This window comes from Sturnus vulgaris, chromosome 3, assembly GCF_052056855.1.
Source record: "Sturnus vulgaris isolate bStuVul1 chromosome 3, bStuVul1.hap1, whole genome shotgun sequence".
Lineage (NCBI taxonomy): Eukaryota > Metazoa > Chordata > Aves > Passeriformes > Sturnidae > Sturnus > Sturnus vulgaris.
Window position 1 is genome coordinate 18,896,555 of NC_142245.1, and position 17,309 is coordinate 18,913,863.

Sequence of the window (17,309 nt, forward strand, 5' to 3'; positions counted from 1 at the left end):
GGGGGTGTGCGCGGGGGTGTGCGTGTGCGCTCCGCCCGGCCCCGGCGGGCTGCCGAGCCGCAGCGGCGGAGGCGGCGGCGGCAGCAGCCGCGGAGGTACCGCCGGCTGCGGCGGGGGGGCCCCCGCAGGTAGCGGCGGCGGGGGCACGGCCGGGGGAGAGGGCGGCGGGGCGGGCGGGAGCGCGTCCCGGGGCTGGCGGGGGCGGCGCGGACGCGGGGCCGGCCGCGGGCGGCGGGGGCGACCCGCGGAGCCGGCGAGGCAGCGGCGAGGCGGAGCGGCTCTCTCGTTGCAGGTGGCGGCGAACCGGATGCCTTTGGCGGGCAGAAGATGTGTCATGGGAAGCAGGCGAGCGGCGGCGGTGCCCTCCCGGCGGCGCGGCGGCGGGCGCTGGCCGCGGCGCTGTGGCTGCAGCTGGCGCTGAGCCTCGGCCCGGGGCTGGCGGCGGGCGGTGAGTGAGCGAGCGAGTGAACGAGTGAGTGAGGGGCCCCGGCCCCGGTCCCCTCCTCCGCCCGGCCCCGGCCCTCGCCACCCCCTCCCCAGCCGGCCCCGCAGCCCCGGCCCGGGGGGAGCGGGGAAAGTTCGCCCCCTGCGCCCCCCACCCTCTCCGCGCATCCCTTGGCACCCCCGGCAGGAGGGAGCCTCACCCCGGCCCCGGCTAGGGAGCACTGGCTCTCTGTAAGTACGGCTTCAATTTGAAATAGCGTAATTGCTTGAATTTAAAGGAGAAAAAAAAAAAAAAAAAAAAAGCCTTGGCCGGCCGCGGTCCGCTCAGACATCTCTTGGATGACTCTTAGTGCGAAATCCCCATGCAGCTGGGGAAAGCAGGAATTTGGGGAGGAAGCTGGCGATTCGGGTTTGCAAACGCGACGTCCTTCAGCACTCTCCTAGTGGAGGAGCGACCCAGCCTCATTTGGCCTTTTTAATTTTAATTACCTTTTTAACACTATCATTTAAATTATTGAGCCTGTGAGATATTTTCAGCAGGTACTTTTAATTACAAAATTGTTTTAAATTGATTCCATAATTAGACTTGGATTACTGTAAAAGTCTTAAAGTAAACTGCTTTGCTGTAAAATGAACTTAGCTGTGGTAATGAGACCAGCTTCGCATTCCTGCTCCGGCATGGTATTATATATTTGTGTTGGGGAAATAAGCCATTTTATGATTCAATCACATCACTAATGGCAGACAGAGCCCGATATAAAAATTGCTTGGGCTTCTTCTCTTGCCCAAGACTCATACCAAAATTTTCTAACTTGAATGCCTAAGCCCCAACAGCTCCAGTCCAGATGTGTTTTCTGTCACTGAATATGGACTTACAGGAATACGGCTGAAGAGGACTTCAAAAGGTCATCTTGTCCATCCTCCTCCTGATGTGATTCACTCCTAGTTTTCTCTCTGGAGACGATAATGCCATTTTCCAGTAGAAATCCTGTGACTGCAAATGTGATTCCAGCTAAAAAAGCTTTTAAACTGTTGCAGTCACTACATATCCCTCTTTAGAAATCAATGGCTTTTTTTTTATTATTATTTTATTGCAACTATGTAACCCTTGGTTTCCTGGGCAGTTCATGTTTCAATGTGCTGGTGCTTTTCAGCCTCTCTTGTTCCTTTCTCGGGATTGGAGTTGTGCGTGCTCCTGTCCTTCTCCAACCTCCTTCTTATGGCTCCATTCATAAAAATGAAGCTGTTCCAAGGCCCCCTCCTCCCCGAGGCTCTGCATATCCCACAGCTTGATTGTCAGCACTTATTTAGCCGATTAGTGCAAGAGGTTCCTCAAAATATGGTTTCTATCTCCCTCGAATGGAATAGCTTTCATCGCAGTCTGCAATAAATTGTTTTGTGATGCTGATCGTTATTAATGCTGCTGCCTTTCACTTCAGTAGTGCAACTAATTTTGTATCAAATTTCATTTGTAAATCATTTTGGCACCTTTCAATAATTTGGGGTTTTTTTTTGGTCCAGCGTCTAGGAAAAGGCAATGCACTGAACGATTGTGCATGGGCATAATCACCAGTGAAAAACATTAATTGCTCTTCTGATTATTACCATTATTTTCCAGAGTGGTTGTGCTCAGAAGGTAGGCACTGTATAAATCCCAGCTGTAAATGTACAGTCCTTTCATGTGGTAGAATACATGGTTGTTGGGTTTCTTTCACCCTGAGTCATTCGAGTGGTAAAAATAATGAGCTTTGTAATTAGAACAGAGGGCTGTGAATTAGCATCCCTCCTATTTTAGGCTCTGTTGTATCTGTGAGAAAGCTCACTGTGCTTATGTAGCTTGCTGTGGTTGCTGTGAGGGCTCAGCTTTTGGCTCCCCAGCCTGTGACCCAGAGTTTGAGAACTTGTAAGCAGCTGTTGACCAAAGTTGTGATTTCCTGGGACCTTTGAAAATTTTGTTTCTGTAGGATTCTCGTTTTATGGATTTGTGTATTTAGACACAAGGCACGCGGCATTACAGACTGGTTTGGAAAATGTAGCTCCAGTCTCTATCTTCTCATTATCTGTTAAATAAGGATAATCATACTTCTCTCAGCGATTTGAAAAGAGCTTTGATGACATTTAATGAAAATACTATGGAGGTGGAAAGAATTTGTTTCAAAAGCTTTAGAAAAACAGCACTGACAATATGCTGAAATAAAAACTACCTCACATATTAAAACATTAAAATGAATAATTTAGGGTTATTTTTTCTAGAAAGCAATCCACAGCTTATATTTTGGATCCCTTTTATAGCTTCTTCCCTTCCTTGGCTGATACCAGGATTTGTCTCCTGTAATAATCCTGTCATGACTTGTGTGACTCCTTCTATTTTATATCTGACTAAGCTCTATTGATTGTCACGTTCTACCATTTCACCCCAAATCAATACTACTTATAACTCTTTTTTTCTTGTCAATAACCCTACAGAGAATAACTTTGTTTATTACACTTTGACTTTCACAAAAGCGAATCTAGCGAAAAAATTTGCAGTAGAAGTGAACTCAAATGAGCAAACCTTTCAGCTATCAATATCCCTTATTCGTCCCTGATGTATTTAAAACTCTGCTGATACCGAGGATAAAGTGTGTCTCTCCTGCTCCAGCCTGTGGCTTTCATCTAATCATTTTTGTTTGCAGAATTGCAGAATCCTTTAGGCTGGAAAAGACCTTTGAGATCCTCGAGTCCAAGTGTTCACCCAGCACTGCTGACCCCTCCACTAAACCGTGGCACCAAGTGCCACATCTACACATCCTTTAAATACCCCAGGGGTGCCTAACTCACCAACATCCCTGGGTAGATTTTTCAAATGCTTGACCACCCTTTTGGTGAAGAAATGTTTTCTTATATCCAATCTAAACCTCCTCTGGTGCAACTTGAGGCCGTTTCCTGTCTTGTTGCTCCTTACCTGGGAGAGGAGGCTGTCTCCCATGTGGCTACCCCCTCCTTTCAGGTGGTTGTAGAGTGATAAGGTTCCCCCTCAGCCTCCTTTTCCCGAGGCTGAGCCTCCCCAGCTCCCTCATGAGGAGACACAACAAAAGAGACAAAGCAGGAGCAGGCTGGCAAGGCTGGTAAGAGGGGAAGTGAAATGCATAGTGGATGGAGCTGATGACAACTTTGGAGTTCTAAGGTATCATACAGAGTTCATAGTGAAAAACTGTAGTATGGAGATAATAGCTGTAACAATAAATTTTTAAATGCATTTCAAATTCCTGCATCTATATTAAAATAGTGGAGGATGACGAAATCTGAAAGGAGAGGGAGAAAAAAAGTACAATAAGCTTCTGTTTTTGAGGTTTGTTATGTGGTCTTGTACCCAGACGTGACTTGGGCACGTGTCAGCTTTGTTGTCACGGGTCACTTGGGTGACCTCTGTTCTTCTGCAGGGCCCAGTGGGGAGCCTCAGGGCTGCAGCACACATCACCATGGGCTTGGAGAGGGCCATGGGCTTGTCTTGGCTCCTGGCCCTGAGCAGGGTCAGCGTTCTGGCTGTCTTTCATGGCCTGTTTCATCTCTCTGAGGTTCCACTGCAGAAATGCATGCTCCAGTTCCTCCAAAGCCTGGATGGCTCCAGTTTCTCTGAACTTTTCCTAAGTTTTGTCATACTTTCTGGATTGCTGGTCATTCAGAGCATGAGCTTGCTCTCATGGAACCACTTCCCCGTGGAATGCGCCTCACTGGCATTGAACAGAGCTGAGGAATATCCTGTGCCTTGGAGCGCTGCTCCTGCTCAGACATCCCAGGTTCCTTTGTTGTCATTATAGGATGGTGCTGGGTTATATTCAGCTTCTGGTTCCCTGTAGCTCCCAGGGAAAAAAATGCTTTTTTTTGGCATTGTAATTAATTTGTGGTGTTTCCCTGTTTCATGTTCTGCATGCAACATCCCTGCACATCAGTAGTGCTTTTAAGCTGGGAAGTACATCATGCATGATGGCAGAGAAATCTGGCATGTTGTGAAAGCTTCAAATATACTGAATTTTAGTGATTCCATGAAGAATAGTGGTGAGCTTCTTTCTCTAGACCAAGGCTGAATTGTTACTGCTCTGTGACTGTATTGCGCTTGATTGAAATTTTGGTTATGCCATGGTTATGGTAACTAACCATTAGCTCTGGATCTAGTGGCCACCAAAAACAATTCCCTCAGGTTTCTGAGGATGGTGGACTTGCTTCTCTGGGGTAATACAGGTTTTTGATGTGTGCTGATGATGTAGGCCTGTGTTAGGGCTGACTATTTGGTAACCTGCAGTTGTTCCTGGCAAGAAAAGCCAGCCAGAGATTTGCCATAAGTGCCTTGCATGTGATTTGGGGATTATAAAGAAAGTTTTCTGAAAACACTGAATGTTTTCTGATACCCTCTCACTAAGTCTGTAGTTAATGTATTTTACTGTCTCTCTCTCAGTGCATCTGCTTTGCTTGTCAAGCAAAATAGGCTTTTTGGCCTCGAGTACCCTGTACATTTGATGAAATCACCAGTTATTTTGCAGGATTGTTTTTAACCTCCAGCTAATTGGGGAAGCTCAGTGTTTTGGAAGGAAAAGATTTTCCCACTGTGACAGGATCTCAGTACCAGGTGTGCTTCGTGCAACCTCTGTTCTCAGCAGTTAAGCACCATTCCGGTGCTGCTCTGATTGCAACTGGCAAGGCCAGTGACATCAGAGGATGGCAGTTCATCATTTGTCTTGGTGGCACATCCATCTGCCTACAGCCTTGAGAGAGGTGGGCATATTTGATAGATTAATCTCAAATCAGCTCCTTAGCACTCTGCAAGAAGGAGCTTTATCACTGATGTGCTGTGCCATTTGGAGACTGAAGTTAACTTTTTGCATCTCTGCTTTGCTCCCTTACTCCCAGGATTGCAATAGAGTATCTTTGATCTTTGTATCAGGGATGATTACAACTTTAGGAGAATTAATTAATTATGCTTTGCTTGATTTTTCTCATCTGTAAAGTAGATAAGCGATGTATTTTGTGGGCGTGCTATGAGGGAGTTCGAGAACCTCCCAAAGAAAATGTTACTGGAATGAGAAATAGGAATTTTAGCAAAGGATAAAATGAGCTTTATCAAAGTAGAAAGTTATTTACCATTAATGATTTTTATTGTTGGTATTTGTGGGGTTTAATAATTAAATATTGGTACTAGAATTAGAAAACTGCTGTATTTTTAAACTTTTACAGATTCTTACAGATTTTTTCTACAGCATTGATCATGTACTCAACTTTTTTTTCAAATATTGTCTAACTATGATTGCAATTCATTTATTTTTATAACAAAATACACATTATTAGAAGCAGGAAACCTTGCACTTGTGCTATGCATTTTCATGAGGTTTTAAGCAGGGAAAGGACAACAAAGTGTGGCCTGAATTCATATTTGCTGTGTGCTGGTGCAAATGTGATTGAAGGCTGGGCTACTCTTGCTGGTGAGCATTTCTTAGTCAGAAAATGAGCTCGAGGGATAAAGTGGTGTAGTGTGTACAATTTGATTTACTAAGTGGAAAAATTTGCTTTGCTAACATATTAAGGGACTGAAGGTACAAGGATCCTACCAAATTCAGCAATTTAACTGTGAAACTGGCATCTCCTCACTTGGTTTTATGTCTCCTCAGCTACTTCCTTCGAGGTGGCACAAGCAGAGCATTACGAAACCAATTATGGGCTGTACATCTATTAATTCTCACAGTGGCGTGGTTTATAACAGCAGTTTTTGGTGCCCACACACCCCTTCTGTCTGACTGTGTTACCCCACTGCTCCTGTTGACACCAAGTTTGGCCTCCTGCTCTTCAGAGAGGGCTCCCCATGGCTTTTCCTGAACAGCTGGGCTGCTGATGGGATTTCTCTGAGTTGGGAAGTTTCTGTCTCCTCGTGCTGTGAGCAGTGGAAGTGGTTGGTGGTGCCATCCGTGCTCACTGAGATCCTGTGGGGCAGATGTGTTTCCACATTTGTGACCCTTGAGTCTTCTAAATCGAGTAGTGTCCATCCTGGATTGCTCTTCTGCTTGTTGTTAAGGGATTGTACCAAGCTTTTTTTAGCTAGGGAGGTTCCAGAATTTATTATTATTTACAGGACATCTCTGCATAAATTGATTTTGTCAGTATGCCTAACTTCAGAAAGGAGTATAGGGGGTTTCTGCCAGCCCCCCTACTTACTTTCCATTAACATATCTCATTAAACCCATAATTTGACAAATATTCTTGCTTGTGGTAGCTTAATAGTAACAACAGTAATAAAAATGTTACTATTTTTTATGTAGCTCTTCTCATCCATGGAGTTTAAAGCACTTTATAAAGGAACATAGGTTTTATTATGCTCCTCTGTAGATGGAGAAAGATTAAATGTTTTTAAGACACATTTCACGTAAGAAACAGATGTTGCCCTATACAAGGAAGAGACCCTTTGGATCTTCATCCGGCACTTTCTTCTGTAAATAGAATTTAGGGAAATTCCTAATCCGCATTTTTATAATATGGTTTCTATAACAGGATTTTTCAACTGTAACTGTCTTCTAATTGAGATGAGCAGCTGATTTCCTATTCACTTAAATTGCTACTTAAGCAAATCACAGAGAGTTTTTCCAGTGTAGTTTATTTGCCTGACTCCTTCATGTCTGAGATAGCACATGGCATTTTTCTAGACACCAGAAACGTCTTCAGAATAACAACAGCAACAAAAAAAGTATTATGAGTTAGGGTAGAGCCCTGAAAAATGGTATTATGCAGGTTTCTCATGGTGTAAAGCCCATATGAACAGGAAGGGCATTTCTGCCTTGCTCAGTCATGTGGTTCATGATCATAGTTTGCATGAAAGGGCAGCATTAGAGAAGTGCTGCATGTGTTTTAAATTAATTCTAACATACTTGAACAGTTAGAGAGGAGATCATTGCAGCTCCATTGTGGGCTGTGGCATGAGTGCCATTGCCTTACACTGGCCATCCCACTTTAGAAATCAGTGGATGTGCAATGTGCTCCCATAAAAATATGGGTTCAGCTTGCAAATGTTTGCTCATGAAAACATAAGATGTAATGCAGAGGACACAAAAGGATGAAACAGGTCTGGTCTCTTGATCCTTTCTGCACATGGTGAAGCACAGCTAAGGGTGCAGCAGAGTCTCTGTGTAAAGCCAAATTCTGCAACTAGAAAAATTTACAAAAATCTGGGAAAAAAAATCTGGAAACCGAAAAGAGGAAACAGCTTACAATAGCCTGAGGAAGAAAATAGGTTGTGCTACTAAGGGTTAGATTATGTAGAAGTTAGGTTATCAAGGGTATCATGACACAATATCCTAAAAATACACTCTCTTGTACACTGCTAAAGAAAAAAAAAGGGATATGGCATGCACATGAATCACAGGAATCATTATATCACTGGACTCCCATTCCGGAGACCGAGTGAACACGCTAAAAAGAAGAGGTTGTCTTTGAAAATGCAAAATCTTCAGATCTTTTTTGGTACTGCAGAAAGGCAGCAGAACTCATAGCTGTTTATCTGTCAGGAGGCTGGAGAAACACCATACAGATTCAAGAGAAAAGGTGCCATACATGCTGGGAGGGAGGAGAAGATGCTCAGAAAAAGCAGCCTGTAAATATGGGGTCCTGTTCTCACTTCTGTCATTAGCACCAGTGAGTGTGTACAGTAAAAAAACTATGGAACAGAAATTTCATTTCCATCTTTCAAGACATGGGACAACACACTTGAGAGCAGAGTCACAGAAATAGGACTGGAAAAGAGCTCAGAAGTGCCTGTAGTTTATCCTCCAGAGCACAGGAGTCACACATTCACCTCTGGCATGTTACCATTTGAAACCTTAGGTTGGAAACCGTGCTGTCTATTCAAATGCTTTATTCTCTAACCTTTATAAATGTTTTTGTCAAGTCTAACTCAAATTGTCATTGCTGTAACATAGGACTCTGAGGATTTCTATCTCTAGTGTGGGATTCCCAAATGTTACTGCCTCCACTGTGCTGCTTGTCAGTGCAAATCCATCAGTGCTGTGTCTTGGGCCATCCTGACTCTGCTGTCACTTTCCTGGGTCAGGCTGGAAGAATGCAGACTGCCCCAGCAAAGAGTCTTTCAAAAGTTATGGGTTAATTAACAGCCTGGGAGCTGAAGTTTAGCTGTAGCTGCCCGATGTTCTGCTGCCAGCACAGAGGGAGCTGTTGTGATTCTCAGTGGTGGAACTTCCATTTTCCTGGTTTAGCAAAGGTCACGGCTAAGTTTGTGCTTAACACAAGATCAGGTATTTTACCAGCAGCTATCAAAAAGGGCAGCTTTACCTTGCTCATTGTGAAGGGCTTGCAAGGATTTTCCAAAGTCACAATTGGAAAGCATCAGGAATAAATCTCAGAGCCCTCCCATAAAAGATGCTTATTTACACAGTCTGTTCTCCTTGGGGATATTAGACCAACTCTTTGTACTTGATCATGATGTAAACAGTATGGTTATTGCCACAGTAAATTGCACCCAAGTGAATTTGTACTTTACTTCTGCAGACTGAGTGAAGTTGTATATACTGAACAGCCCTGTGGTAATAGATTAGATCCACACAAAAGCCAGTCAATAGCTTAAGACTTCCATGTGTGTTTGCAAATAAACAATTTTAACTGGAATTTTGATTAGCAGCTGCTTAACAGCTGTCACTCCCAGTGCCTGAGTTCCCATTTCCAGTGAAATGGTTGCTAATTGTGGGTATCCAGAAAGGTTGTGTCATTCAGGAATGGCAGGGGGAGAGGTGGGGGATATTGGAGAGTGCCTGGGGAGGAGTTGCTTGGCTAGGCTAAAATGGAAGTTAGATTTAGAGCAGCACTAAGAGTAGAATTAGCAAGAGGAGATCTGTGGTGGTGTGGGGACTGAAGTCAACAGCACTACTTGCTTGGGTAAATCTTTTAGCTGTAAGAACTTCATGGCATACAGTGGGTTTTTTAATGTATTTCTAATACTCTGTGGAAGCCTACCACGCTATTGCTGTGTTTGTGTAAGAATGATTTGTATTCTGAAAGCAATGGGTGCTTATGAAACAGAGAGGCATTTTTCTGTATCTCTCCACTTAGTTGACATTTTTAGAGATATTTTGTACACATCATCTTACTCAGAGAAAACACAAATGATCCACTTAGAACTGAAAATAAATAATAAATAATTTGGTCTCCTGTAAATTGGACTTCTAAAATAGCTTGATTGCAATTACCAGCTTTGGCAGTAATCTTGAAGGAATTAAGATAAAATGGTGTTATCATGAGCAACAGTAAAAATGAAAATACACAGACATTTGTCTTAATCTTGTAAAAATGCAGAACATTCTTCTCTCCTCTGAAGGGGGACAAAGACCCCCAAAAATACAGTCACAACCATTCTGGGGGAGCACCAAGCTGCTGCAACCACAGTCCTGGGTCCTGCCCTTGGGGTCAGAGATAATCATCATTGCTGACTCATAACATCACATGCTCTTTTCTCTGCACTCCTTGTTCTATTCTCCAAAGCCTGAGGTTCTTCTGTGGGGCCAGGGAAGAAGTATGGAGGATAGAGTCTCTTTTCTTTAGACATAATTCCAGGTTAATACCATCTGGAGTTACACGGGTGAGCTGGAGGGTGTGACATGGCTGTGACAGCACATTTTAAAACTTCCCCTCGCTCTGCACTGTGGAATTCAGGTCCCAACAAGCGAGGCTGTTGTTTCAGGTCTTGCCCCCTTCTCTTTTGAAATGTTTGCCCAGATGGAAGAATCCACCTTTGAAGTCTAGCAGAGTCCTTCCCTGCTGGCAGCCTGTGCATCATCTGTCACTGCTGCCCTTATCCAGTGCGTGCATCTCAGAGACCAGCACAAGAAAGGCACAGCCTAGGACTGATTTGGTCAACACTAGGCTGGTCTGTATGGGCTAGGATATTTTAGTTCAGAGGGAAAATCCCAGTGAAAATATTCACCAGATAAAATGCATGAATGGCTGCACAATGTGTGTAGATGAAGCCCAACTCCATTATGCCTATGATCTCCTGGAAATTAGGTCATGATGGGACACGCCTCTGCACAGTGGCTGTAAGAGAAGCCAGTGGAAGAAATTGCAGGAAGGGGCATCTGGTTATAAAGGAGGGGTACCCATCTGTCTTTGCATGCAGCCATGCACTGATACACTTAACATGCCCCTTATTAATCTTATGGATAGGGAGGAAGATAAATAGAGAGACATATGTATATGTGCTGAATAAGAGTAAGAAACTTAAAAAAAACCCAATGCACAACCCAGGAATGAAATGGCAAAAAAATATATTCTCATTGACAGTCTCTCCAAGGTTCTTATGCTGGTTCTTAGCATTTACAAGGTTGCTTTTTACACTGAAAAATGGATGAGTGCTGCCTCTAATGCATCTGTTTAGGCACAAGAGTGATACTGGATTCATGTGAGGGATGGAGAGCGGGATAGTGTTGGGTATATTTAGATTCTATTTCATTTTTATTTCATATTCAGTAGCGTTACAGAGACGGACTTCATTCCTCATTTCAAAGAGAAATCCATCAGATAAATTGCGTTCACTGCGGGGAGAGGAATTTTGTCAAAACCAAGATGAGAGGTCCCTTTCTGCAGTAGCCTTGATGTACTGGGAGGTGTGTTTCCTGCATGCTATTAATAGGTGTATTTTTAACCCCGGGTTCTGCATGTGGAAGAGTTTTCTTGGTTCTTCCTAAAGGCTGTCTGAGAAACCTTGTATTTAGAGGAGGTAGATCTGTGCTGCTCAGGAAGTCAGTATGTCAGCCAGGCCAAGGCTCCAGGACTGAAAAAATGAGTATTTTGAACTTTTTCTTTTAGAATGCCAATGTTATTAGAATATTAATAAATGTAAAGGGGCACTCATTTAAAGTAGCTCAAAATTATGTCAACTAGAGGTTTTGCTGCAGTGCATTAGTATCACAGGTAAATGATTCATGACATTTGCCATCCTGGCCTGCTTAGAATTGTTATTTTAAAATGCAGGCTTTCAGGGAAAACAGTTATAAATCTGATCTGCTTTTTATATATTTTATAAATCTGATCTGATAATTATTTTTTTCCAAAGGTACAATGTAGCAGCTCCCAGCTGCAACTCTGTAGTCATCTTACCATTTGCTGTTTATGATCCCTTTTTGCCATACTTAATCTCAGTTTAATTCTTTGGTTGTTTTTTTTTTTGGAGAGGGAAAAGTCCTTTGGTAGTGCATATGTACCTACAGTGTCAGAAAAAAATATTTTCCATATACTGATATTTTCTGTCCTTGCAGTCAAGTGATTCTGTTATCATAAAATCTCCTCTGAAGCACAAACCCAGGGCAGTGCAGGGAGCTGCAGCAGGGTTCCAGGAGCCAATGGGACTGGCAGCTTACTGTGAATGTTAACATGAGACTGCTGTTTGCTAGCTTGGAAATCCATTTGCTCGTTTTTCCCTGATCTGAACGTGTTTGGAAATAGGATGATGTAGGGATTTTCCTACTCATCAGCTTTCCATTTCTCCTGTGAATTTCCTGTCTTGCTCCCAGGCAGTTATTCAGAACTCTGGCCACCAGCAGCACAGCCAAATTTCTTACAAGAGCAAATCTGGATCCTCTGCATTGCCTCTTACACTTGACCTTGGGAATGAAGGAGGTAGGGGTGGGAGGAGTTTGTATGAGATGAAGAGATTTGACCTCCTGAAACAGTTTTAAACTGATGCCCCCCTCAATTTACATTCAGGAATGAGGAAAATCTGCTTTTTCTACAACACAAGATGCTGCTGCTCCTTCTGGTTGGATGTACAGCCTCTCCTTTCAGTGTCTGAACACCACTCATTCTTACTCCCTTACATCCTTGTCAGTCCATACTTATCTCTTCCTCTGACTTATTTTTAAAAGTACTTACCTGAAAATAAAATGAGCAGGTGGACTAGTGCCTTTTCTGGGAGATGCTCTGGGAAGCTACAAGGCAATTAAGAAAATGGTTTTTTTGTAACTTGGCTCCCATTCAGCCTTCTCCAGATCATCTGGTCTCTCTGCTGTCTAGATCAACTAGCTTTTAAAAAATGTCCTCACACACACTTTTTAACCATTTGCCTTGATCAGAAATACAAAGAAAGAGTCAGAAAAACAAGACAGGGATGAACTAGATGGAGGAAAAAAGGCAGTCAAGGGATGTATTATTCAGAGCTTTATGTAAAGCTTCCTTTTTCTTCCTAGTTGTAATGATAGTTTCACTCCTGGCTCTCTTATTGAACTTGACTGCATTCATTTGGTTTGTTCTGGGCTTAGTTTTGGAAGCAAGGGCTGGTCAGTGTGCAGTCCTGAGTGTTCCTCACTATCAGTTCATATGGTCTGTGGTAGGAAGAAAATGATTCTGTACATCCAAGCCTAATGGCCTGAATTTGCACAGCTAAATAGTAAAACTGCTACTGGCATGACTCACTATTATTTTTAGCTCTGAAGAGGAGACAGTGGAGCAAAGGTTCATCTTTCCATCCCAACTGTGCCTTTTGTTGAACAGTCTGATATTGCTGAGAGGTTTAATGTTCCTCTTTCTGTTTTTAACCAGGTTTCTGCAAGATGCCATGCATCTGTTTGGCTTCTATTCATAATAGGCTCATTCCTTGAGAGAATGGCTCTCTGCTCATCTGGTACTGTACAGGCCCTTGCACAGGACAGAGACTTTGCAATTTGAATTGTTGCTGGAAACAGCCAAAGTAGAAAATGTTACTGATTTAACTGAAACAGCAACACAAAAGTCTGTGGATTTGGTTTGTGCTATTTAAACTATAAATATTTTCTCCATTTTCCTTCCGAGTGCTAATTACGTATGCTTCATGAATGATTTTCGTTGGTGAGAAACTGGTATAATAAGGGAAAAATCATATTTTCCCTTGGAATAACTGATCCAGATTCAGTTTGGAAAAGTGTACTGATTTCTGAAAGCTTTTGCTCCTTATCTCATGGAGTGCTGCAAAACCTACCAGGCTGCATGGGCTCTGCTCCTGCCAGGGCTACCTGGGGAACACCTGGTCATTAAATCCTCTGTTGCACCCAACACTGAATTTCTAAGTAAAAGTGAGTGGTGATACTGTCAGATTTGAAGGAAAAAACATGTTTACACCTTAAAAAAGCAGTGAAGTGACTTTGGAGTTTAAGAACTGCTTTAGAATTAGCTTAAGCACTGAAATAAGCTTGAAGTCCCCAAACTTTCAATGAATCAAAGGGGCTGAGCTACTGTGAAGGTACAGGGCAGACCAGGGAGGTGCTACTGCCTTTGGGACACTTGCTAAGACTGTGACCAAGGCAAAAACCTGCATGCAGATTACTGAAAAGTAGGGTTTAAGTCTCAGTTTGTGGCTAATAGTGGTGATGCAGCATACTTGATAAGGAGATTACTGGTTTTTTGGTGAGTTGAAGAAAAAATGTTTTTTAATCACTTTAAGAAACTCCACATACAGCAACCTTTTAATGGAAAAAACCCCACCTTACCAGGATATAAATCTAATTTGAATTATTTCTTAAGAGGGACATATGATGGTGAATGTCAATTGAGTGATGCTTGTATGTTCTCTGTAGTAAAGTCTTGGTCTGCTCCACATGGAAGACTTATCTGAGCCAAAAAGGGAAATAAGGGCAGAGAATGGGCACAGGGGGAAGAATGTGCCTTGCATTATCAGGGGATTGCAAATTCAGATAAAGTAAGACACAGACATTTTGTCAAAGAAGTTGGGTATGTGAGTTTAAAGCTTGCTCTAGGCAGTTTGACTTAGCCAGCACATCCAACAACTGATAACCTAAAGTGACATTGACCTTGGCAGACTTACAGGGCAAGACTTGCACAGGGATAAATAATTTCCTGATCAGTTGCTCAAATATATGAGACCCAGTCCAGCATTCCTTCAGTATTGATTATGGATGTTTGTTTAATCCCAGAACAAACATACTGATTGCAGGCAGTGGAAGTAGAGCAGTCTCTCTATATATTTGAGCTCTTCTCTATCCATTTTATTGTACCCTGCAGCACAGTGATGCTACTGAGTTGGTGCTGTGCTGCTCTCTCCTCTTGCCTTCTCGACTCATCCGTTTTTAAAGCTGCAATGCACAGAGAGGGAAGTAATGGTTTTGTTCAGTAACTGTCTGTACAATCAGGATTTTGGGCCAGATTGTCTTTTTTCTGGCCTCATTGCCTTCATGCCCAGGAGACCTTCGTGACCTTGGTGTGTGGACACACAATTCCAACAGCACAGGTGGTTTCCAAGTGTCCTAAGTGGCTGCTTTGAGGCTGTCAGTGTTTAGAGACACAGTGGAGGCAACTTAGCCACAACGTCACTATTTTTAATCCACCCTCTGTGTACTGAATCACTGCACCTCTTGCTAAATCTGTCAGGGTCTGTGGGTGGTAAATGCTGCTAGGATGTAATTCCTTTTTCTTGTCAGGAGCCACCCAGACTCAGGAAATAAAATGCCATGGTGGGAACAGAGCTCAGCTGTACCCTCCCCATGCTCATTGTAGTGATTTCTGTATAGCAGCTCTGGATTCATAGCCCTTTCCTGGAAGGTCATAATTTGTGCCCCAGTGGACAGAGCCTGTTGGTTTCTTGGACTAACTGAATGCTGTCAATGCCAAAAGTCCCACAGATACTCTCATTTTCAGCTTAATATATTAAAATGCCTGTAATAGAAAAAAAAACCCAACAAACTGAAAAAAACCCAGCCTTAAAAATGTTATGTGATACCTCTAGGAAAGTGACAGCTGAAGGGTCCCTTCTAGGTCTTTTGCTGAGTGACTTGCTGGGTTCAGAGATGCTTTTGCACATGCTGCTTTGCCCACCTGTTCTCCCTGCTTCCCCAGATCCCCTGAGCAGACAGAGAACCACAACTCAGAAGACTTCTTTTCTCTCTGCTCTTCGGACAGAAGAAATTGTGTCACCTGCAATACACTATTTGGATGCAAAAAACCCTGAGCTGACAGGTAGAAAAGCCCCAGATAGTATCCCTGATGTTTGTAAGGTGAGCTGCCCAAAGAATCCCAGTCCCCTTGGTTTAGCAGTGGTCACTGAATTACAGACCTGGCATTTTTGGACAGCTGTATTTTTTGTTTGCTTGCCTCTCTGTTAGGGGCATTTAAATGAAGGATTTAATACTGTGATGAGAAATGGCTTAATTGATAGCATTTTCTTTACCAACATGGCCTTTAAGTCAGTAACATGTTGTAAGACTCTTTGTGAGCTAAATTTCTGCTGACAGCACATGATTGGTTCAGTTTTGCAGATGGGACAGATTTCTGTGTTGTGTCTCAACCTGTCTTATGATTACTTGCATGCAGACCTAGCCACTGACAACCCAAAAATGTTAATGTGGGTGAACGCTCACACATATGCTTTACACATATGTGAACACCCACTCCTTTATGCATTGCTGGAGGAAAAAATATACTTGTACACAAGAATCTGTTCTTTATACATGGGCAATACAGGATGCAAAGTTATGCAGCCAGAAATAGGAGCAGGGGGTTGAAATGTCAGCTTGTAAAAAAATGGAAAATTAACATTGAATAGTTGTATATTCAAGAGGGCTGAGCACGACAGGGATTTGTACTTGATCATCAATGCTTTTAATAGGTCAGCACCTCTTAGCTCCAAATCTGAAGCTCCTTTCACCTTTCTCTTGCCATACTCTTGTGGGATACCTGTCTTCCCACAGCCTTAGGCCACTTGACACTAATTCCCAGTAATTGCTGTCAGTGTTGAGAAGGAAAAGCTGGTACTGAGTCAGCAAAGAGAGGGAATTGTTCTGCTGTCCCTGGAAGTTTTACATTTAGCACCAGTTGTCACACAAGGCTGCTGTGGCCTCCCCTGAATATTTTCTGGGTGTTGCCTGGTTCAGTGAAGAGCACAGGAGTTCTGCATCAGAAGTGAAGTATCACAATTAGGTAGAGATATTCAGTTTCCAAATTTTCATGGAATTGTTTCTTATCATAGAATATCCCGAGTTGGAAGGGGCCCACAAGGATCATGGAAATCCAGCTCCTGGATTTCCTGCACAGGACTGTCCCATGGATGATCCATTTAGGATTATACTTCAAGAGATACATTGAAAGCATTTGAAAATGTAAAATTTATCTCACTTTTCAATTTTCTTTACCTTAGTGCCAATTTAGAAATTGATATTTCCGTTCAATGGACTTCAGTTGTAGCAGGCTAATGCCTACACAGCTGAACTTTTCTGCCTTACTTGATTCTATAACTTATAAAACTCAAAAAACCTGGGTCTCTCTGAAGGTTAGATTATGACTCCAGTTTATTTGCACAACTGATGGCTTGAATTTCTTCTAGGTTCCAGAATTTGTCCTCTAAGCATTTGTTTTCCCATTTAATGAAAAATCTTTGCCTGGGGCTGAGCCCTGACACATGAGGTGGCATTTCAAGATCCAATGTTATTAATGTAAAAGAAACCCACAGGAGACCACTGATTTAATTGAAGGGCTTCATTTTCAGAGGTGATTTATCCCAAATTTCTAGTAAAAGTCCATGAAGTTGTGATTTTGTACCATTTTTTGAAACCGGATCCTGACCTAAGACACCTCAATCATATGGCACCATTAGTGAGGAAGGACTTCTGGCCACTGTACTGAAATCTCTTTTAAAAGTGACCATCTGCCCAGTGTTCTGCAAAGGCAGGAAATAATAATTACAGGATGTTCTGACATCTCTGGACTTGTAACCCAGCTGAATCTGACCCAATATATTCACAAGCTTGAAGTTGATGTATATTGAAAACTGCACAGCTCAGTAACACTCTGTTTTCTGAACTGCTTTACCTTTCTGTAAGTATATTAGACAAAAGGAGTATATTTTTAAAAGACATTCG

The 17,309-nt window shown here is 42.8% G+C and overlaps 1 protein-coding gene across 2 annotated transcripts in view; it reads left to right on the plus strand.

Annotated features, from left to right (window-relative positions):
- Positions 1–297: 297 nt before the first annotated feature.
- SUSD4 (sushi domain containing 4) overlaps positions 298–17,309 on the plus strand; it is a 72,711-nt gene continuing 55,699 nt past the window's right edge. For both annotated transcript variants that reach the window (XM_088161139.1, XM_088161140.1), the window contains exon 1: positions 298–448. In XM_088161139.1, the coding sequence (XP_088017265.1) occupies positions 328–448 (121 nt within the window). In that variant the 5' untranslated portion in view covers positions 298–327. The remainder of the gene's footprint in view (positions 449–17,309) is intronic.